The sequence below is a fragment of the Miniopterus natalensis genome, chromosome 1, assembly GCF_054644295.1.
Source record: "Miniopterus natalensis isolate mMinNat1 chromosome 1, mMinNat1.hap1, whole genome shotgun sequence".
NCBI classification, from domain to species: domain Eukaryota; kingdom Metazoa; phylum Chordata; class Mammalia; order Chiroptera; family Miniopteridae; genus Miniopterus; species Miniopterus natalensis.
Window position 1 is genome coordinate 163119090 of NC_142081.1, and position 23198 is coordinate 163142287.

The 23198-nt window shown below is 34.0% G+C and overlaps 1 protein-coding gene across 2 annotated transcripts in view; it reads left to right on the forward strand.

Annotated features, from left to right (window-relative positions):
* Nucleotides 1-16566, forward strand: part of LOC107541933 (sulfotransferase 1 family member D1-like) — a 32142-nt gene extending 15576 nt beyond the window's left edge. For both annotated transcript variants that reach the window (XM_016219117.2, XM_016219118.2), the window contains exons 2-8: nucleotides 610-767; nucleotides 1235-1360; nucleotides 2387-2484; nucleotides 7608-7734; nucleotides 10126-10220; nucleotides 13670-13850; nucleotides 15900-16566. In XM_016219117.2, the coding sequence (XP_016074603.2) occupies nucleotides 620-767; nucleotides 1235-1360; nucleotides 2387-2484; nucleotides 7608-7734; nucleotides 10126-10220; nucleotides 13670-13850; nucleotides 15900-16012 (888 nt within the window). In that variant the 5' untranslated portion in view covers nucleotides 610-619 and the 3' untranslated portion in view covers nucleotides 16013-16566. The remainder of the gene's footprint in view (nucleotides 1-609; nucleotides 768-1234; nucleotides 1361-2386; nucleotides 2485-7607; nucleotides 7735-10125; nucleotides 10221-13669; nucleotides 13851-15899) is intronic.
* Nucleotides 16567-23198: the final 6632 nt, after the last annotated feature.

Here is a 23198-nt window from a genome sequence, read left to right on the forward strand (position 1 = left end):
ATGTCACTAGTGCTAAAAGTTTATCAAAACTATGTATTCCCACTTCTACACTTACCTCAGGTTTTTTTCTTCTCAATCACCCCCACCCCTTTTATTCTTGTGGTCTGTTGTAGATAACATAGAATAATTTACCTTTACTGGTTCAGCCAGTAATTTAAGGGAGGGATGTCCTAAGTTAGACCACTCCTGATTTTATAGTTAAGACAGTTCAGTGCAGTCATGGGGCTTATTCAGATTCCCACTGCAATGAATTGGCAGCTCTGTGGTTAAGAAAGACACTTTCTTCTAACTCTAAAGTCCAGTAACTTTATTACATATCCCAGAAAATTTTGCCTGAGGAAAAGCTGTACATAATTCAGTATACCCATGAAAAGCATTGATTATATTATCATATAAACAGCACATATAAAATAAATTGTGCAAGAACTCATTGGTTTTTACAATACTTTTTCCCCTTCTGCTGATTCATAATGCACAGTACTGTGATCTGATGCTGCTAGATCCAAAGGAATAAAATATTACTTTATTTAATAAAATTTATTTTTTTATTTTATTGATGCTTTTAAAACAAAGACTCTTTTAACATGGGCCTCTTTGTATAAAATCTAGTGCCTTGAACATGGAGGACAAGCTAGACTTCTACAGAAGGGAGTTAGTGGATGTGCAGGGTGTCCCTCTCTTCTGGAGCATTGCTGAGGAGTGGTCTCAGGTGGAGTCATTTGAGAGTCAACCAGATGACCTTTTGATCGCCACCTATCCCAAATCTGGTAAGATTTTTTCATGTACTTGTATAGTTGACCCTTGAACAACATGGGTTTGAACTGCACAGGTCTGCTTATTTACAGATTTTTTAAAAATATATAGTTGGCCGTCCATATTCCCAGGTTCAACCAACTGTAACTGGCAACTTTGGCATATCTGGAGGATGCTCTAACCAACTGAGCTACCCAGCCAGGGCCCACAATGTGTCTTTTGTACCTGACATTTTTACTTCCTTTCCAGATTTTACTTTTTTGAGTTTTTTATTGGATTTTACACACAGGTACAGTACATATGTATACGTTCAAATGTTCAAGATAGATAAGGGTGTCTACTAGGAAAAGGGAGAATAGAGAAGAGGAATGAATTCAGAGAGCACATTTTTGTTTTTGATGTTACAGAGCTTCTTGTGACCTTCTCATATTCTTTTTGAAAAAAAAGTTTAGAGTTCCTTCTATTTCTTCTTTTTTTTCAGGAACAACCTGGGTCAGTGAAATAGTGGATATGATCTATAACGATGGGGATGTGGAGAAATGTAAAAGGGCTGCAATATACAACCGAGTGCCATTCATGGAGCTTATAATTCCTGGACTAGAAAATGGTATTTTCTCTTAATGTTCCTTTTCACCATAGAAGTAAATTCCCCTATCTCCTTGTGGTGTCTAGAGGAGTCATGATGAAAAATGATACATACAGAGCTTCAACAGTTGAATCCTAAGTGTCTATAATAGAAGAGTATTTGCTTATTGCAATCGCCATTTTATACTCCACTTCCACCCAAACATAATATCTGCATAAGAAGAAATTTTGAGGAGTATATTTTTTATTAATAGGGTAGGTGGAAGTGTTTAACATTTGAATATTGGGTTATCATACATAAAACAATATAGAATCATATCTACCCCTAGTTAGCTAATGTTCACAGACTCAGGAAAAAGAATTATGGGCATACTTATGTTGTTAAATTTTTTTTAAAATTTCATTAGTCATGAACCTCACAGCCTAGTTTGATCTCAAAATTTTAATTTAAGAAAGCTGGAAAGGGATTAAGAAGTACAAATTGCCAGTTATAAAAATAGTCATGAGGATGTAAAGGGTACTGGACTTAAATCAGGGTGATCACTTCATAAGACATTATAATGTCTAATCACTGTGTTGTACACCTAAAAAAATATATATTATATGTCAACTGTAATTAAAAGTAAATTTTAAAAATATATTTTAAAGTGTCAAAAAAGAAAGCTAGAAAGGGATTTTGAAATCTTCTAGTTCAATTTCCCCACATTGAAAATAAGACCAAGAGGATGATAAATGAAGGGAAAATTTGGAAGTCTTGACACTTCACCTACTGCTGTTTCTGCTTCATTTTGTTGCTATATCTGAAGATTGTATGGGCACCTACAAAGACAATAAACTCTACTATTCATATGCAATAAAACAGCCTAACTAACCAGAACTTACCATATTTTAAAATCTCATTGTAAGTTTTAGAAACATATGAGGCCAGTTAGCCATATAATCATTTCAAGCCATATAGTGGGGTTAAAGTTTACAGAGTCTTAGATTATATTGCAATTGACCTTTATGATTCCATATTTATAATGTAATTTAACTTTTATGCTTGCAGGCATTGAGGATTTGAAAAAAATGCAGCCTCCTCGATTAGTGAAAACACACTTACCAGTTCAACTTCTTCCTTCTTCATTTTGGAAGAATAACTGCAAGGTAGCAAATTTTAAAGAAAAAATTCTTATTTGTGTTGTAATTTCTTTTACTAATTATGCAGAAATCAAGATGACAGATTTCAGCTCCTGGCTACATCATTTTAAAAATAATAATGTGATTCATATATTCTAAAGATCAAAATAATACCAATGGATGTTAACACTGTAGCTAAGGGATTACTGATACTCAATGCCCAGGCCCTGAGATTCTCTCAGGTTTTCAATTCTCTAAAATACCTGTCTTGCCCCACCGGGCATGGCTCAGCAGCTGAGCACTGACCTAGGATCCAGGGGATCACGGTTTGATTCCCACTCAGCGCACATGCCTGGGTTGCAGGTTCCATCTTCGTCCCGGGGAGTGCAAAAGGCAGCCAATCAATGACGACTCTCATCAATGATGTTTCTATTTCTCTCTCTCCCTCTCCCTTCCTCTCTCTGAAATTAATAAAGATATATTTTTAAATAAATAAATAAACAAAATGCCTTTCTGTTAAAGTACCTTCACTGTCTACTTATAAACATTATATATTTAAATAAGCCCAGAACTTCTTATTCATGAATTCAGTGTAATTGCAATTTATAAATATACAATTATATCTAATTTATAACCTATAAATTATATATTTATGGATTCATTTTAGACTTCTTTTTTATAATCATTTTAATTCAAGCATAACAATTAGGGAGAAGAGTGTATATATCATAATCTATAGCTTGAAGAATTTTCACAAAGTGAGTGTACCCATGAAACCAGCACTCAGATCAAGAAATTAAACACAACCAACACCCCAAAAGTTCTGTTCTTATACATTTCCAGGCAATAACCCCTGTCTCCATAAATAAACACTATCCAGAAGATTTTCACCATGAACTAATTTGCTTGTTTTGTCTGTAATCATAAAATATAAAATCTTGAATATTTAGCTTATTTCATTTAACATAATGTTTGTGCGATCAATTCTTATTATGCTTGTTTTGTTTAATGTAGCCTTCTGGATCACAAAATATGGTGCCCTGAACAAAAGTAGCTTTTTAGAGACAAAAATTCTCAGGCCCAATTCAGACTTACCAAATCAGAAACAATGGGGGTGGGTGCAGCCATCTGAGTTTTAATAATACTTTTGGGTGAATTTGATTTATGCTAATGTTTGAGAACCACTAATGTAAGGCATTTCATTATGTGTATGTGACTATTTCACAGCTTACTTATCCATGGTACTATTAGTGGACAGTTGGGTTGCTGTTAGTTGTCAATAATTAAAGTAGTGCAGCAATGCACATTTTTATACAAGCCTTTCATTGATATGTACACATATTTCTTGGTTAGATATCTTGGGGTGAAATTTCTGGATCTTAGGGTATGCATTGGTTCACCTTTAGTAGATATTTTGAAACATCTTTTCAAATCATATGCACCAATTTGAACTTTGATATTTTTCCTTTTTATTAAATTTATTGAGGTGACACTGGTTAACAAAATTATACAGGTTTCAGGCACACAATTCTACAACACATCATCTGTACATTGTACTGTGTGTTCACCACCCCAAGTTGAGTCTCCATCCATCACCATTTAATTTATCTCCCCCATACCCTCCTCCTTCGTCCCCAACCCCTCCTCCCCCCAGCAATCAACACATTGAGTCCTTTCTCCCTTTTTTTCTCTTTTTGTTAAATCCCTCCAAGTCCCTCCCCCAGCAGCCCCCTGCACCTGACAGCTGTCAGCCTGCTTTCTATCCATGAATCTATCTCTATTTTGATTTTCAGTTCAGTTTGTTCATTAGATTTTATATATGAGTTAAATCATGCGGTACTTGTCTTTCTCAGACTGGCTTCTTTCACTTAGCATAATGTTCTCCAGGCTCATCTCTGCTATTGCAAAGGCTAAAATTTTCTTTTCTTTTCTTTTTCTTTTTTTTTTTTATGGCTGAGTAGTATTCAATATTCCATTGTGTAAATGTACCACAAATGTTTTATCTACTGATAGATTTTTTTTTTTTTCTGAAGTGTCTATCAAGGTTTTTCCTTTTTTTTCCTATAGAGGCTTCTTTCTTTTATTATTAAGGTAGAAAATTCCCATATGCTCTGAATACAAGTCCTTTGATTAGATAATTAAATTTCTTATCTTTTATTTAAAAATTTTTAATGAATTTACTGGGGTGACATTGGTTAATAAAATTACATAGGTTTCAAGTGTACAATTTTATAATACATCAATATATATATAATACATGTATATTGTATTGTATGTTCACCATCCAAAGTGAAATCTCCTTCCAACACCATTTATCCCTCTTTTAATCACCACACTACTGTCTGTGTCTATGAGGTTATTTTTTCTTAATCACTTCACTTTTCACTTCCAGCCCCCAGCCCCCAGCCCCCTCCCCTCTGACAGCTCTCAGTCTGTTCTCTGAATTTATGACTTTGTTTCTATTTTGTTTGTTTATTTTGTTCATTAGATTCTTCTCTTCTCTGTCTTCTACTTCCTCTTCTTTTTCTTTAAGAAGACCCTTTAACATTTCTTGTAATACTGGCTTGGTAGTAGTATATGAACTCCTTTAGCTTTTTCTTGTCTGGGAAGCTGTTTATTTTTCTATCAATTTTATGACACCTTTGCTGGGTAAAGTAATCTTGGTTGTAGGCCAGCCCTTTCTGCATTTCTGCCTTTCCTACCAGTCTTTCTGTGGCTTCTTCTGTAAATCCTTTGTTATAAGACTTCTGCTCAGTTAGTCTTCTGTTGGTTTTCCAGATTGATTGTTCTATATTTTAGCTGTATTTCCAGTCCTGAAGAATACCTCAAGTAGTGAGAAAAATACATATATATGAAAAATAATTACATATTAGTAAGGTAAGTGCTAATATATGAAGTAAAAGAGACACTATGGAACAACATCTTACAGATGAAGAAAAATTAGAGCAGAATCCTTAAAAAAAGAGTAGGAATGTTTTTTTTCAGGTGCACAAAGTCATTTTACGGAAAACTCCATGTACATAGGCTAACAGATGTGAAACAGCAAGGCATGTGTCAAATTTTACAAGTGGTTCAGTGTGGTTAAAAAATGAACCTGGGAAGGTAGGCAGTCAATCTTAGATCTGAGAAAGTAACAGAATGACTAAAACAGTTGTTTTCCTTTTGAAAATTTGATTATACTTTCAATTTTGTTATACAAATGTCTTTGTACATGTGCTTATGTGTGACTTCCTTTCTCACTCAAAGTCGTTTTAAAAAGAAAAAAGACAAGAAAATAGAAATAAAGTTTGTTATTTTTATTCCAGAAATAAAAATCCATAGAAGTCCCCAGAATCACATGGCCTTGCCATGAAGAGAACTGGGGGATATCTTCTAGATAGCCTTCTGTCCACACTGAGGCAAGTGGAAACAGACTTTACTAAGGATTTTAAGAATTATGATGATAAGAAAAGAAAACAGTTTATTTATTACAATAATCTCTTGGTATTGAAATAGGAAATGATTGGTAGTGTTTACAAGGTTTAGTGTTTTCTCAAGAATTACAACTGCAGCAGAGTCTCAATTCTTAAATGTCTGTACTCAATCTTTTTTTAAATGTTTTTTTATCTTTATCTTTGAGACCATTACAGATGTCCCCCTTTTAGCCCCACTGATCCCCTCCACCCCACATTCACCCCACCCCCAGGCCCTCCCCACACCAATGTTCTCATCTATGAGCCATGCCCATAAACACACAAGTTCCCTGATTAATCTCTCCCCACTCACACCTCCCTCCCCACCTTCCCTCTGAGATCCCTCAATTTGTTCCAAGCTTCTATGTCTTTGGATCCACTTTGTTCATCAGTTTATTTTATTATATTCCACATATAAGTGAGATCATGTGGTATTTGTCTTTTTCTGACTGGCTTATTTCACTTAGCATAATACTCTCTAGTTCCCTCCATGCTGTGCCAAAGGCTAAAAGGTCTTTCCTCTTTACAGCTGCATAGTACTCCAGTGTAAATGTGCCACAGCTTTTTTTATCCGCTCATCCATTGGTGGGCACTTGGGCTGTTTCCAAATCTTAGCTATTGTAAATTGTGCTACTATTAACATAGGGGTGCATAAGTCCTTTGTGATTGGTGTTTGGGGTTTCTTAGGATATATTCCTAGAAGTGGGATCACTTGGTCAAATAACAGGTCAATATTTAATCTTTTGAGGAAACTCCATACTGCTTTCCACAGTGACTGCACCAGTCTGCATTCCCACCAACAGTGTACTAGGGTTCTCATTTCTCCACACCCTCACCAGCACTTCTAGTTTGTTTTGAAAAATACCTTTGTAGGCATTCCTTTCATTCTCTCATTCTTGTCCCAGAATGTGAGAACTACTACTAGTGACTTGGGAATATAAAAGTTCTCATTTCTTTTTCCTATCAGTTGGAAGAAAAGACGGAAGCTCTGGATATACTTAAATAAAAGGAGATTTCTTTCTCAATGCATTTTCCCTAAGAAATATATATACTTCTTGGGTGGCTGGAGCCTCAGTACTATTAACTGTGTTTCAAGGGAGAATTAGACAATAGAATTCAGCAGACTTGACCTAAACCTCATTGCAATGAGGCATAACAATGTTATTTCTATTGGGAAATATGTTCAAAATTTCTACCTTTAAGTAAAATGGAGGCTTTCAACATAAAATAAATTTTAATCTCATACTAATCATTGTAAACACGGACAGAACGAAGAATGCTTAATAATTATTGATTAAATTTACCCAATTAATAATTTAATTTTAATGAAAAATAGGGTATTTTTTAAGTCTAAAACTTGCTGGTTTTTTTAGTTTTAATAAGTGATGACACAGAAAAATAGTCTAAATTTTAGAACAATATTAATTTTTGTTAAGTTAATATTTACTGTAATTCTTATTATACTTGGTTTTCCACATTTCAAAAGATGTCTTTTCAAAGGCTAAAGAGAGTACAGGGGTGTCAGAGATAAGATGTCTTTGTGTTAAAACAATTAAGTAGTTGTGAATATGCCGTGTGAGGATATAGATACACACACCCAGATCAAGAAATAGGGCCAAAATAGGCATTCTGTAAGCAAGAGTTTACAAACTATTAAAGATTAGAAACAAAATTATGATTTCTAATATATCCCCACAGATGATCTATGTGGCAAGGAATGCTAAAGATGTGGCTGTGTCTTACTATTATTTCTACCAAATGGCAAAACTGCACCCAGAGCCTGGTACCTGGGAGGAGTTTCTGGGAAAATTCATGACTGGGAATGGTGAGTCCAACTCTTACTTGAATCATGGCATTCTGTAATGAAAAGACTTTTTTGCAAGGATATATAAAGTTCAGATATAAATTTTGTATTTATTATAAACTTCTAATATATACCCAGCACTCTACTAATGTGTTAGGAAAACAGTAGAAGAATACATTGTCATCTCTTCCCTTTAAGGCCTTGGGGAATATGTTACACACAGATATTTCAGCCCTTAGTCTCACTGTTTCATTAGTACCTGGAGACTACTGCCAGGTGCTTTTTCTCTTGCTATATGTCATTGTATTATAGCATTGTTTTGATTTTATACATATTTCTTGGGTACTCTTAAGCATTTCTTCATTTTAATTCTATAGCCTAAAAATTGCTGAGTGAAGATTTCATCCTCAAGATTTTGTTTTTCTATTGGTGTATCCTCTCTTTCAGGAAACATACTCATACCCAGGTAGTTACTCTACTTTAATTCTCATTTAAACATTTTCCAATAAAAAGTCTGTTTTCAAGGGAAATACATTCCAATGGTATCTTGCAAACTTTTTACTCCTGCCATTGTTTGGACTGTTCTCTATCCATAGAATATCTACTCATTCTTATTATTATCAATGTCCAACCCTTCTTAGGACCAGGTACACTCTACTTCCTGCACAGCCCTTTCTTCACCTCTCCCTCCTTATGCTTTTCTCTCCCTCTTTTCCTCTCATATGAACATCTGTACCACTTATTGTCTGTATTATTATCTCCCATCTTGCTCTTCTAGTTTTAGTTTTATTTAACAAAGGTTGTATTCATTTGTGAAGGCGGCTACAACCAAATACCACAGACTGAGCGGCTTAAACAACAAAATTTTATTTTCCCACAGTTTTGGAAGCTGAACATCCAAGATCAAAGTATCCTCATGATCGATTTCTCCTGAGGCCTTTTCCCTTGTCTTTTAGATGGCCATTTTCTCTCTGTGTCTTCACATGGTCTTTTCTCTTTATGTCTGAGTTGTAATGACCTCTTCTTATAACACCTAGTCATATTGGATTAAGACCTATCAGAGATGTGGAAACTTTCTCCTTTCTCTCTTAGTTTTTCTGGCTGGTAGAATGAACATAAGGCAGATTAACAAACTTTAATGCATGCACATGGTGAATTCACATAAGCATGAAAATTAAAGAACTGAAAGGCAAAATGATATATTTATGTCATTCTGGACCAAGTAGGAGAAACTGGGAAATAAGGCAAATGTACAAGGAGATTTTTAATAAGAAAATGTTTATGGATCATCTTGAAACAATGCAACACATGAAGGACTTTGATCAAATGGGCTTTGATAAATTCCTCCCTGTCTATGATACCTAGTTCAAATTAAACTAGAGTATTCTATGATGATATCTCCCTTCCTGGAGCATGCCCAACTATCTTAAATTCTTTTAGTCGGTAAAGGGGAAGGCCAAAGTTTCTTCTTGTGCCTCTGAGCCTTGATTATTTTTAGCTTGAAATAATCTGCATGCCAGAGTGGCACATCTTGGGGAGACTGATTCTGAACCCCCACAGATTCATCTTAATGACTTCATTTTAACTTAATTACCTCTGTAAAGACACTATCTTCAAAAATAGTCACATTCTGAGGTACTGGGCCGGGGACCTCTACACATGAATTTTGGGGTAGACACAATTCAACCATAATACCCTGCCTTATGGGCTCCCAAAATTCATGTCCTCAGATGCAAAATGCATTCACTCCATTTCCCAAATCCCCAAAATCTTAAACTATTCCAGCATCAATGCTGAATCTAAAATCTCATCCAAATGTCATATAAATTATGTAGAGGAAAGAGTTAGGGTATGATTCATTCTAAGACAAAAATTCCTCTTTAGCTGTCAATTTGTGAAACCAGATAATCTGCTTCCAAAATACAATGGTGAGACAGCCATTAAGATAGACATTCCCACATGAAAAAAAAAGAGAAATCAGAAAGAAAATGCCTGAAACCTAGCAAGACAAATTGCATTAGATTTTAATGCTTGAGAATAGTCATCTGGATTAGAGTCCACCCTAATGACATAATTTTAACTTAATTACCTCTTTAAAGGTCCCGTGTCTAAATTCAGTCATATTCTGAAGTACTGGCTGGGGTTTAGGACTTCAATCTAAGAATTGGGGTGAGGGGGGCACAATTCATCCCATAACAGAAGTATTTTATTTTCTAAGAAGTCTGTAAATTCAGTGAGATCAGGGATGATTTGATATATTTTTCTTTTTCTATCATCTCTTATTCTTGAACTAATAAGTAAAAAGTATGAATGTATTAATAATGATGACTTAGAATAACACTTTACAATTTAACAATTCTTGACTTCATGTTAATAGTTTTAATTTTACAAACATTTTATCTTTCAATGTAGTGGCTTTTGGTTCTTGGTATGAGCATGTGAAGGGCTGGTGGGAGAAAAGGAAAGATTATCGTATCCTCTATCTATTCTATGAAGACATGAAAGAGGTAAGAGACAACCATGATTTCTTCTTTATTTTTTAAGGAAATCTAAGCTTCATCTTCTTCATATCACACTTTCTTTTCCTCTTGATCTATAAATATGACTAATCCGCTATCTTATTAACTCTGCCTTGAAAATTCATGTTTCATGCAATCCACTTCTTTCTACCACTACTGCTTCCTACTCTAGTTCAGGCAACTGTCCTGATTTGTTTGGACTATCTCATTTTGCTGTGTTATCCACTCAGTGAATGATCTTGAAACCTAAATCAAAATATGTCAACTTTGAAAGAGGTTTCAAATCTCTCAATGGCTTCTATCCCTATGTGAAATATAAAGTCATTAAGATGATTTATGAAGTTCAGCATTGTTTAGTTCCTGTTTACCTCTCCAACCTCTTCTGGTGCCATCATTTCTTTTCTCTGTAAGTGAGCCTACCTGAAATATTTTTTCTCCCTATTTTCAGATTAAGTTCTCATATTTCATGTCTTCAGTTAAATGTTACATCTCCACAAAGATCTTTTATGTCCACAGTGTCAAATAATCTGCCTCTTTATTATCTATTTAAGTCTGTTTTGCTGCTATTGTTCTTTTCATGGTCTCTAACACTGCCTCTAATTATTTTAAGTATGTGTTTCTTTACTTATGTTTTGTTGGTCTCCTCTATTATAATGTAAGCTCCTTGAATGTAGAAACTAAAATTATTTTGTCCATGGTTGTTTCCCTAAGTGGGAAGCACAGTGGGAAAACAATATAATTTCCTTGTTAATCAATTTTTTTCTCATCTTCTATCTGATTTCTAGAATGGAAAATAATTCACTCCCTAATTTGATCAAAAACTTATTCTGATCTGATTATTTAAACAATCCATTTAAGAAGTGTTGCACACCTCTTAAATTGAATGTTTCTCAGATAGCTTGTCTACACTTCTCATCTCTTTTTTCTCTTTAACTTGGTGTCTATGTGTGTAGGGCAAAGGGTAAATTACTTAAGACATCATAAGTATGAGGATGAGATGGGATCCCTGGAAACAACATCTACTGATCTCTCCCTCCCCAAAGAGTATCTGGTTTATCTGCCTCAATTGCTCAGAGGAGTCCATACCTTGACTCAGCATCATCTTAGTCCCTTAGATGTCTCTGAATTCTTTTAAATGATTATGACTACCATTCATCTTATTTGGGAATTCTCTTCTACAGTCTCTTGGGAAACCCCCTTACCCAGCTAAGGTGACCCCCCCCCGGTAGATTCCTTAGTTAAATTCTCAGTCGTTTCTGCATCTTGTTTAAGCCCTTTTGTATCTGTGACTCTGATTTATGGTGATATATTACCCTAGTTGTGGGTCTAGAAGCAATAAGCAGTGGTTGGGGTGCATCTTGAAAAGGATAGGTATTATCTTGGAAGAAAACTTCCCAAATGAGGCCTTAATAAGGTTTTCCAGTAAAAGAAGTAAAATCTCTTCAAATATGGGAGGAAACTATATCTGCTGGCAAAAAAGGCTCAAAATTACTCAAGGGTTCCAGGGTCTTTATGTCATCAGATCCACCTCAAATTCTCATTACATCTTGATCAGTTCACCCTTTCCCTATCACTCTTCTATTTAACTTTCACATGATGGACTTGGCACAACTGGGACTTAAACTTTCATTGTAATTCCTCTAGTAGAATAATTAAGATGTGTGTCTAATTTCCAGCAAATTTAGTTCTGTAGCTGTAAGAAATAGATTCTTTTAGAGCCACTACAGAAACTCTCTGGTTCTGTTTCCATGAATTGAGATGGGTAGCTCAGGAAAGCTAAACCTCGGATTGCCCTTCTGCCTGATCTCGCCAGGTCACTAAAATTATGCCTCTCTGCCTCTCTTTGGTTTGTACCATCAAGAACATCTCACCAATGGGTAGCAGGGTAAAACTCTTGGGTTTCAGCACCATTCTTTCATTTTATCTAACATGCTGTCCTCTGTACTGTCTGAAGCACAAAAAGAGAAATCATAAGAAATACATCAAATGGGTCTCCCTTCTTCATTGTTCTCTCTTTCCCTTCCCAATCATTCCTTAGGCTGGAAAATGGACAGAATTTTATTTTACTTTCTCCTAATGTATTTATACTATCAAAAAAATCTATGTGGATGTGAAAGGTATAAAGAGTATCTTTTTTCCACTATAAGGGAACTCTCTCAGATAAGTAATCTGTTCTTTTTTTATTGAGATATAATTGACATATAACATAATATTAGTTTTAGGTGTACAACATAATGATTCAATATATGTATATATTGTGAAATTATCATGTTAAGTCTAGTTTTCATCCATCACCACACATAATTACAAATTTTTTTGTGATCAGAACTTTTAAGATCTACTATCTTAGCAACTTTCAAATATACAATACAGTATTATTAACTGTAGTTAACAATTTTTCCTGATCTTAGAGGAAACTCTTTCAGCTTTTCACCACTGAGTATGTTAGGTATGGGCTGGTCATATATGGCCTTTATTGGGCTGAGATATGTCCCCTCTATACCCATTTTGTTGAGAGTTTTTAAAGAACTTATGTGCATATATGCATAACCCATGGACACAGACAATAGTGTGATGAAGGCCTGGGACAGGGGGGCAGATGCAGCGTAGAGGGGTCAAGGGAAAAAAAAGGGGACTTCTGTAATATTTTCAACAATTAAGATAAATCTTTAAAAAAAATAGGTGTGGAATTTTGTCAAATGCTTTTTTTTACATCTATTGAGATGATAATATGATTTTTACCCTTCACTTATTAATGTGGTGTACCACTGTGATTGATTTACAGATGTTGAACCATCCTTACACCACTGGAATAAGTCCCACTTGATCCTGGTGTATGTTCCTTTAAAAGTGCTATTGAATTTATTTATTTTTTTGGCTAATATTTTGCATCTATGTTCATCAGGGATGTTAGCCTCTAATTTTCTTTTCTTGTACTGTTCTTGTCTGCTCTGGTATCAAGGTAATGCTAGCCTCATAAAATAAGTTTAGGAGTGTTTCCTCCTCTTCTATATATTTTTTAAGAATTTGAGAAGGATTTGTATTAATTCTTACTAAAATTTTTGGTAGGTAATCTATTCTTGATGTTAGCTATGAAAAAACAGACTAGGGAATTTTAAAAATTATATCTTATGATAATAGTAACTTCCTTTATCACCATCTCTTATTCTATAGGTTAATTCTGTTTTTGAACATGAAAGGTCAAATATTAATTCAGTCTTTTTCTTTGTAACTTTTGGAATCAAATTTCTTCTAGTAGATGATTGCCTGTTACAACCAAGAGTAGGTTATGCACTTGGGAAAGCAAAATTAAAAGTGTGGATAAAATATAAAATAATTTCCTCCACCACATTAACATGTAGAACCTAATTGAATATATTTGCCTCCTTCATGACTAAATCTACCTGAAATAATTTCTTGTCTTTATATTTTTTTAGAATCCAAAGCGTGAAATTCAGAAGTTGTTAAAATTTCTAGATAAAAACCTGCCAGAAGAAACTGTGAATAAAATCATCTATCATACTTCTTTTGATGTGATGAAGCAGAATCCTTGTGCAAATTATACTACTGTACCATCATTTGATATGGATCATTCTGTATCTCCCTTCATGAGAAAAGGTGAGAACATCATATACTAGTTTCTATAGAGCTTGTTAGTCACATTAAAGGGAATATAGGTGGATTAATAAAAGAAATTTATAAGAAATGGAAAGAGATTGAGAGAAAAATTTAGAAAAACTAAAAACTTTAGAGAAAATAATTTGTGATGAAGAAACTCTGTTATTGCTGTAAAACTAACATGTAAGACAAGTCTTTAATGAGAAATGTTTACTCAAGAGCCTATGTATCGATAAGCATGAGGCTCGGCATCCATTGCTACGTCAGAAGAATGTCCTTGATTTTTCTGAATTATCTAAATATCTATCCTTCATTCTTTAGAAATTTTGCTGTGGTAGGTAACAAGTTTACATGTTAGGCATACTAAGTTATGAAGGAAACTATCAAATCCTTGAAGTGTTGTTATGATTATGGTAAGTTATTGAATCCTCAGCATTGAACTCAGTATATAGCTAGCATCTTGCACAGAATAGTTCCTTAATAAATAATAAATATGAATTAAATTGAATTACATGTGTGTGTGAGAGTGAGAGAGACTAATTTTGTTAGTTGTATATGTATTAGTCAGCTTTGTTATAAAACAGACAACTCAGAGAATCTCAGTGACTTAAAACCATAAGATTTAATTTTCATTAATGTTGGTGGATGTTGTTCAGCTGTGGCAGCTGCAGTTCTGCTCAGCTCTTTTTCAGTCTGATCATTGTTTATGGTCTGTCATGGGCTTAGCCTCCTGTGTCTTCTCTTTCTGAAACACAGGCTGAAAGAGCTGCCATCTGTGGGGCATGGCCAATATCATGGTTTAGATGAAGAGCAAGAGAAGTAGTGGAACCTTGCAATGCCTTTTAAAAGCTTCTGTTCAGATGTGGTATATATTGCGCATATTCAAATTTCATTGGCCAAAGCATATCCAAAATTCAAGCCCAAAGTTAGTGAGGCAAGTAGGAGTCACACAACACATGACAATTGTTAGAGATATAAAACCTCCTTACAGTGAAGGAGGGAGTGAATAGTACAAACTGAGACAGTCTTGGAGAAACAGACATTTTGGTGAGAGCCTATAAGGGGACTTGGTAAGGGTAATTTTAATTATAATATATCTTCATGTATTCTAGAGATTTTTCTTTTAAAAATCTAGGAAGTATGCCATGGATAAGTCTTGTTGGGGATATCTGAATCTCAAACACACATGCTTTTGCCTCCCAGGAGACATTTGGAAACTTAATGGAGGTATTTCTTATGGTCATGATAAGGGTATGCAACTGACGTCTAATATGTAGAGGCCAAGGATGCTGACAAATGCTCTGCAATGTACAGGGCAACCCACATCCTCCCCAGCAAAGAACTGTTTGTCTTCAAATGTCAAAGATGGAGATGTAAATAAAGTGACAAAGTTCAGAAATCCTGGGCCAGACTGACAAAGTTACTTTGGCATATTTTCTTCCTTTTTTTTTCTCTCTAAAACTCGGCTTCCAGATGTGTCTTCTGGATTACACTGAGAGACATTCTATGAAAATGGCATTGTTTTTTATCGTGTATTTATTGCAAATGCTGTGTCCTGTATCCTTCCTTTGAGGTTTTAAATTGCTTAGTATTTTGAAGATTGAACAACATATAATAAAGATATATGTTTAATTACATTTAACCCAGTGATTTCCCAGTCTTACTTGATCATAGAACTTTTAAAATAAATTATCATTTGATATTGGAAAATAGGGGTTTAAAAGGACTGAAACATTCTCTGTATCTTTTGTTAACAAATCTCTTGAAGCCAAAGAGTAAATATTTTGATATATTGGATATTCTCCCTAAGACATTTCTTGAAGCTACTTAAAAGATTTTTTTCTTTATATAAGATACAGGGAAAATGCATAGAATTTTTAGAAAACTAAGAAGGTCTAAGAGTCTGGGAATTGTAGCAGGAGGTATGGAGTACATATGACATCCTAAAGTTAAAGACTTAAAAATATAAGTGTGATAATTCAAATCAGAACTCATATTAGAAGGAAATTTGACAGTAATCTCGATCTTAACATTTATCTTTCTTCTCAGGTATTTCAGGAGACTGGAAGAATAAGTTTACTGTAGCCCAATATGAGAAATTTGAAGAAGATTATGAAAAGAAAATGAGAGGGTCTACACTGAAGTTTCGTTCAGAAGTCTAAGAAATACCTGCCATTTGTCCAACTCCTTTAGCTGGCACTTAATAGAAAAAAGTCTCTTTAAACATTTAGTAAAAGAAAACCCTGTATGTGATATTTCTTTATTTACTAATATCAGTGGTTTGTAATAGAATATTAAAAGAATTTCAGTCTACATATGAAAAATCAGCACTATCTCTATGACTTTTAACTGTCTTCCACAATGATTTCACTACTCTTAAAGCCTAAACAATAAAATAAAGTTTAAAATTCATAAATTTATCTGATTTATTTTTTTAAATTCAACTTCTGGGTCTTTGAACTTGCAAAGAAGATATTTAGGGCAGTTTTCAAGATAGATTAGTTAGAACCAAAATATCCCCTTAAAAGGCCTTAATTTCTCTTTTTTGTATGCTTAGAATGATAACTGCGTGTGGTGATGGATGCTGACTAGGAACTTATTGTGATCATTTCACAATATATACAACATTGAATCATTTTTTGTACACCTGAAGCTAATATAATGTTATATGTCAATTATGTTTCAATTAAAACAATAAAAACAATTGAGAGTGCCACTGTCAACTCCTTTGTCTTCCTTAGAATTCCTCTGTTTCCTCAGAATATTTGTGGTGCTATCATACCTGACTCATGGTGATCTGACATAAAGACAAAGTAAGGATGCCAGTGTGAATCTAAAAATTATACTGGAGTAAACTTCAATTTTTTTGTCCTAATATATAATTATACATAATTGCCCCCATGTATATATAAATGGAAAGAGACACCCACCCAGAGAGACAGAGAAATATGAATAATTTTTTTTTCTTGAGTCACATTTTATTGACTTTGGTGCTCTGTGGAGTGCATGCATGCTACTGGAGACCAATCTTATAAATCACAGATAATAATCCTTGTTCTCTGCCACAGAAGAAGAGTTAACTAGTTGTTTCCACATTTTTTTTTTTTTTTTACCACCAATGTATTATTTTCAAAAGCTCCACTACCTTTCATTGACTGAGGATTTCCCATCTCTCTACTTAGTATCTCATGCTCTTAGAACCCAAGTTTCTGAAGGGTGCAATTTGACTCCAGCACATAGGTCCCCATCTGAGATTATAATCAACTCATTGACTTACTCTGAAGTTATTTTACATCTTAGGCATCGTGACTTTGACATAGACAATTTTATTGGTCATGATGTCAGAATACCTTATTTTAGATACATTACATTTCAAAAGAATGGGTCAACAGCACTAATTTTGTGTTATCTAAAACAAAGACGGTTACAATGACCCAATTACTTTTATTTTTTTATCACATATTGAAGCTATTGTAAAATTCTGCTGCTGTAGCTGGTGATATTTGTTCAAAATATTCCCAGCAATGACCAACCTTTTGTCCTAATATTTAGTTACGTTTGGGTGGCTTCTGTCAGGATTTTTATGTACAATAAATCACCTTTCAGTCAGTCCTCTTCTCTTTACCTGGCTTCTGGCCTACATCAAAGTATTCACTATAGCATTTCTCCCTCTGGCATCGACCATTCTTAGTTTTGCAAAAAACCCTTTTACCAAAGATTCACTACTGAGCAACAAAAACAAACAAGCTATTGATACAGCAAACAGTTTGGAAAAATCTCCAGAGATTTATGTGGAGTAAAAACAGCTAATCTCCAAAGTCAAAGACTGTATTATTTCATTTATATTATAAAAAAATAAATAAACAGAGCCATTTCAAATGGAGTCAGAGGCGCCAGTCCAGAGGAAATGCTTTGCACGTCTTACTCCTTGAACCCTTTGGAATGTTTAACTGGGGCAAAATAATCTTTGGGTTGGTCTAAACCAGCATTATCTTATAAACAACTGTAAAGCTAACAGGAAAAAGCAGACATCCTGACCACAAGGACAAATGATTATGGACATTCTTTAGAATTTCTATTTTAAGGAAGGGACTGCAGTGAAGTAGGTGAAGCTATAAAATGACAACCCGAAGGAACTTGTGGTGATAGAAATATTCTGTGTCCTAACTATTAATATTCTGGTGTTAATATTATACCACAGTTTTGCAAGATGTTGCCCCTGGGGAAAACTAGGTAAAGGGCACTTAGGGTCTTTATATTATTTCTTATAACTTCATGAGAATCTATAAGTATCTTAAAATTTAAATATAATAATTAAGAAAAGAACAGTTTTGAGAAAGACACGTAATTACAGCCTGAAATAAAACCTAGCTAAAGAAAATCAATTATGGTGCAGTTTAAGAGGGCTCTAAAAGTTAATTAAAGGGTGCGATAAAGGGAAACTCCAAAGGGAAAGGCACCTTTAGTTACTGGGCACTTGGCTAACTATTCATAGGTCTCATTTAGCTCTGAGCCCTGGGGATACAGAGGTGAATATGTCTTTGTATTAAAAGATTAATAGTCTTGTGATATAATAGGCAAATATTAAAAAAAAATAAACAGAAATTTGTTTAAACTGCTATGGTGACCTTGACTGAAGGAAGATTGGAGAAAATATTTTACTCAATAGTACGAGTTTTCAATTATTGTTTGTAAAATAGTAAATATAGGAGATAATACCCATTAGCATTCTGGTGGTGGTCTAATAATGGCCTCACATTATTCAATTATATGTGAAGTAGTGATTGCATGATTTATCTGTTAATCTCTTAACAAAAAAGCAGCTTAATGCAAGCTGATTAAAGAGATTGAGTTTCCAGGAAGAACAATAAATCTACAATCAGATTACTCCAAAAAGAATAGAAATATATCCATGCTGTAGAATTGAGGCTGAGTCTTTTAATCCAGGGGAAGTAAATCTTTTCCTTTTTTCCTGGGGTAAGTTCACTGTTTATTTGTTCTTCTCAATGACTTACACCTTTACCATACATTAGATAAATGCTTCTCAGGTTCTCAAGGCATTCTCCAAAGTGAAATAAAATATTCTACCTATTTTAAAAGTGCTGCTTGTGCATCAAATTCTAAAATTTTAGAATGCAATATTTTAAGTATAAAATTCCAAAAATAATTTAACCTAGTTTTCTACCTTAGTATAATTACTTCCATTGTAATTTTTTATTGTTTTTTATTTGTTCAATTCTGTTTAGCTACTCAAATGAATTATGCAAATAAGAAATTAATTCTTCCAGAATAGAAAAAAAGAACACCAATATTTTGAAATGAAAAAGCTATTCTATGTTTTTCAGCAACAAGGAAATTTCACAACAAATTAATGAGTGAATTAACATGTTTTATTCTTTTCTTATATATATATGTAAATTTCAGATCATGTTATCAGTGTTTTGATTCAGAAAACATTGGCACTGCACTTGTAATTCTTGACTTAATCCATGTAAAAATAACACCTGGAGCTTAATCAGCATAAAGTAACACCTGGGTCTATCTATAGCACACAGTTGCCATGAAAGAGTTCAAATGGACCTATCTAAAATGTACATTTCATGTAAAATACTTGACATACAAATGATGTGAAAGATATTGATAAATACTATAATCTCATGTGATTTCGACAACCAGGTCCTGTGCTTTTGTGATAGCCATCAAAAGCTCTGATTTGAGGTTAGGAAATCTCAGTTTATTGAAATTAGCAGTTGAATAATTGAGTTTGGCATGTTCTCAGTCTTTGTTAGTAAATGTGGTAGTTTTACTTTGAGTATCTCACAGTCACCTAAAACATATTATAAGACAGTTGCTCAGATGTCATCCTATATACAGCCACATGACACTTTTAAAACTAAAATGGAGAAATAAGGAATAGGTATTCAAGATTAAGACTGTAAGTGGTTGCTCAAAGTAACTGTCTTATGTTACAGCAACTAATGTGTAGTCACTTTTCTTACGATAGTAATTAATTTAGTAAACCAATGCTCTACTGATACATCATTTTAAATGACCCATTTCTAGTTGATTAAAAAAGTTTTTAAAGTGTACAATATGTTTAATAAATTCAGTAGCCATACAATAGTGGTTTTTTTAAAAAATAAAGTACATATATATATTATATAATTTGTACACACACAAGTAAACCAACTCTAGGTGAAATATCTTGGGATATTATCGCTTATAAAGAACTCAAAGAAAGAAAGGCAAAAATTACAGTTTTTCACAGGGAAGAAGAATATAAATAAAAATATCTATGATTTACATTCATATATATTCTATTTAGAATGGCAACATTTAGGAAATTAAAGCCTATAAAACATATAAATAAATAGAATTCTTAAAGAATCATCAAAAGAGACTGTTTTTCTAAACCATACTTTTCTATAGTTGGTTCTCTTGTTCCCATCAACCGGTTAATGAACATGTGGGTCTATGTTTCTATCACTATACTAGCCAAAGTTAGAAACAAATAAAAAATTTTAAAAAGCAGAGCATATGGCTTCTGCCTGTCTCTGGGGAACTTACAAATGAATAAATAAAAGAGAAGTGCAGCGCTGCATCTTGTGTGCTAAATTGTCTTCCTCAGACATTAAAGGCCTCTGGAATTCTGATCTGTTATTGATTTCAGGGGGAAGAAACAGAGTAGATATTGCCTGTTGACATCGTCCTTTATCTCTAGAAGAAAAGAGGTGGACATTTTTCTTTAGGGTTTTATCAATTAATTTTTTAAACAATTAAGCTTTAATTGCTCTATAAGTCAAAAAATAGGGACTGAGAAGATGTAAGGAAAATTGTTAGAATCAAAACAATAGCTAGATATAGGTCAAAATTTCTATATTAAATGTTAAATAGCAAAAATAAAGAAATATTTTTAAGAGGATTTTAAAGAATTAGTAAGAGAGAGACGAGGGAGGAAAAGACAGGGGCAGAGAGAGAGAGAATTCCATTTTATGTATGTGGTCAGTGTCCTGCAAGACTACTACCTGAGAAGTGGGAAGATGAATATCTTCCATTGCTTTCTATTTGTTATCAGAATTAAGATGATAAAATAAATACTAGAAATCAAAATCAAACTCTTTCTAACAAGTATAGAATTATATGTGATTCTTTGAACAGTTTAAAACAAAAATTAACTTTCTGAATTCTACTCATTAGCATGGTCTGTGTTTTTATTTTTCAGAGTGAAAAACCTAAGACTACTATGCTGAAAAAAAATGGAAATATATTTGACATTTAAAAAAATTTCAACCTGGGATTTGAAGAAAGACTCTATTTATGTCTCTGGCTATAGTCCTTTTTTCAAAACTTCAATTTTTTAGTGCTGTTTAATTTTACTATTTTGCTGTTGGCTTGTTTATTGAATTTTTTATTTCAATACTTTTATTTTTAAAATTTTATTTTAGTGTTTCCTTACAGCTACATAGACAGTCAATTTGGTAGGTTAAAAATATTTTATGCATAATTAATTTAAATTGTCTGCTACATCCGATACCTGACATACTGGAAGATGTATATTCGTTATCTTTTTTTCTACAACCTCTGTTTTATAGTGGGCTTTTTCCTTGTGTGTCATGTACTTTTATTGGGATGTAATAATTGTATAAACCTTACAGGTTGGAATTTTTAAAGTCCCATATTTAAAAGAAGTTTCTTTAGTACATATTTGCATTTGTATCCCTCAGATATCAGTGCCCTTACCAACCTGGAATAATTTTGTTGCAGCTTCAATATCTGGGTTCCTATTTTCAAACCTACGTAGAGAGTACACATTTAATCACAGCCCCACATGCTGCAGGCTTATGGTTACAAATTCAAATGCAGTGTTATTATTAATATTGTCAACTCAGAGTCTTATCAGGGAGGGTTGGCTTTCATTCTAGGGGTTCCTTGACTTTATTAGCTCTGCAATACGTGCTGTAATAAATTCTATTTCATCATGAAAAGAATTTCTTAACATTTTGTTTGTCACACTTAAAAATCTTGTTTTGTGTTTTCACTTTTTCTTTCTGCCTTCTAGGAACTGCTAGTGAAATTACTACATTATGGCACAAACTAAAAGATTTTATGTATATTTTACCAAAAAATTAAAAAGCGGAAGCCATACAAAGTTTAGAAATGAAATACGGAATGGCACTGCCTTCAACATCGTGGAGCTTTCTGATGAATTGTGGCTGGTTTCTACCGCAAGCAACATTCCCCAAAATGTTGCCCATGAAACCAGACTCAATTAGTGTTCAGCTGGAACAAAACTAGGAAAAGAAAAAAAGAAACAGTTTTACATTAAGCAAGCTCTAATAAAATAATTCTGAAGCCATATGTTCTGCTTCACTGTCAGACCACCAACACTCCTCAATTAAGACAGTTTCAGAAAAGAATAACATCTGTGCTTATATGGTTCTGACAGTCAAGCGATTTGCAGTGATATGTGTGTCCTACTTACATCCCTTGCTAGATATCTGTTAAAGATTATAACATGAGGCCTAATAAATCAAAACTAGATTTTAACTCAGCAATCCATGGTATGCTTTTGGGGGGGAAACAAATAATTCTCAATAACACAGAAGTTACAATTCCTTCAGCTGCGTCTGCAGTAAGAGCTTTGGCAAGGCACTATAATGCCTTCAAAATTCCTGAGAACAAGTTTGGTGAAAGCAAATGTAAACAGCATAGTGAACATTGGAGCCTGTGGATGCTTATGGTGTGGGAGCTCTGGAGGTCGAGGTGTTGTTATAAGGCAACTGGAGAAGGGGAGGAAGGAATGCAGGCGTGCATTGAAGTTTCACATTCACCTATAGATAGGTGCACAGTGGCTGCAGTGGGCATCCTCATGGAGCTTTCCGAGATAATTCAATATAATTTCTAGGGATGCCCTCTAAAGAGAAGTAGAGTTAGCATAGCTGGGGGGAAGCCAGCTCTCAATAGCAATTCCTGGGGGATAAAGCCACGACTGTTGTGCTTACAGAACTCTCTGTAAGCATAACTGCTTCTGGCTCATTAAGAATTCAACTAGCCTGGCCAGCATGGCTCAGTGGTTGAGTGTGACCTATGAACCAGGTGGTCATGGTTCAGTTCCCTATCAGGGTACATGTCTGGATTAGGGGTTGAATTCCCATTGAGGGGTGTGCAGGAGGCAGCCGATGGATGATTCTCATCATTGCTGTTTCTCTCACTCTCTTCCTCCCCCTTTCTCTCTCTAAAATCAATAAAAAAAAATTTTTTTTTTAAAGAATTCAACTGAACAGCTCATTTCTGCCTAGTCAGTGCTAATAAGCTACACCCATTGTTGTAGCCTTTTCTGCTATTGAA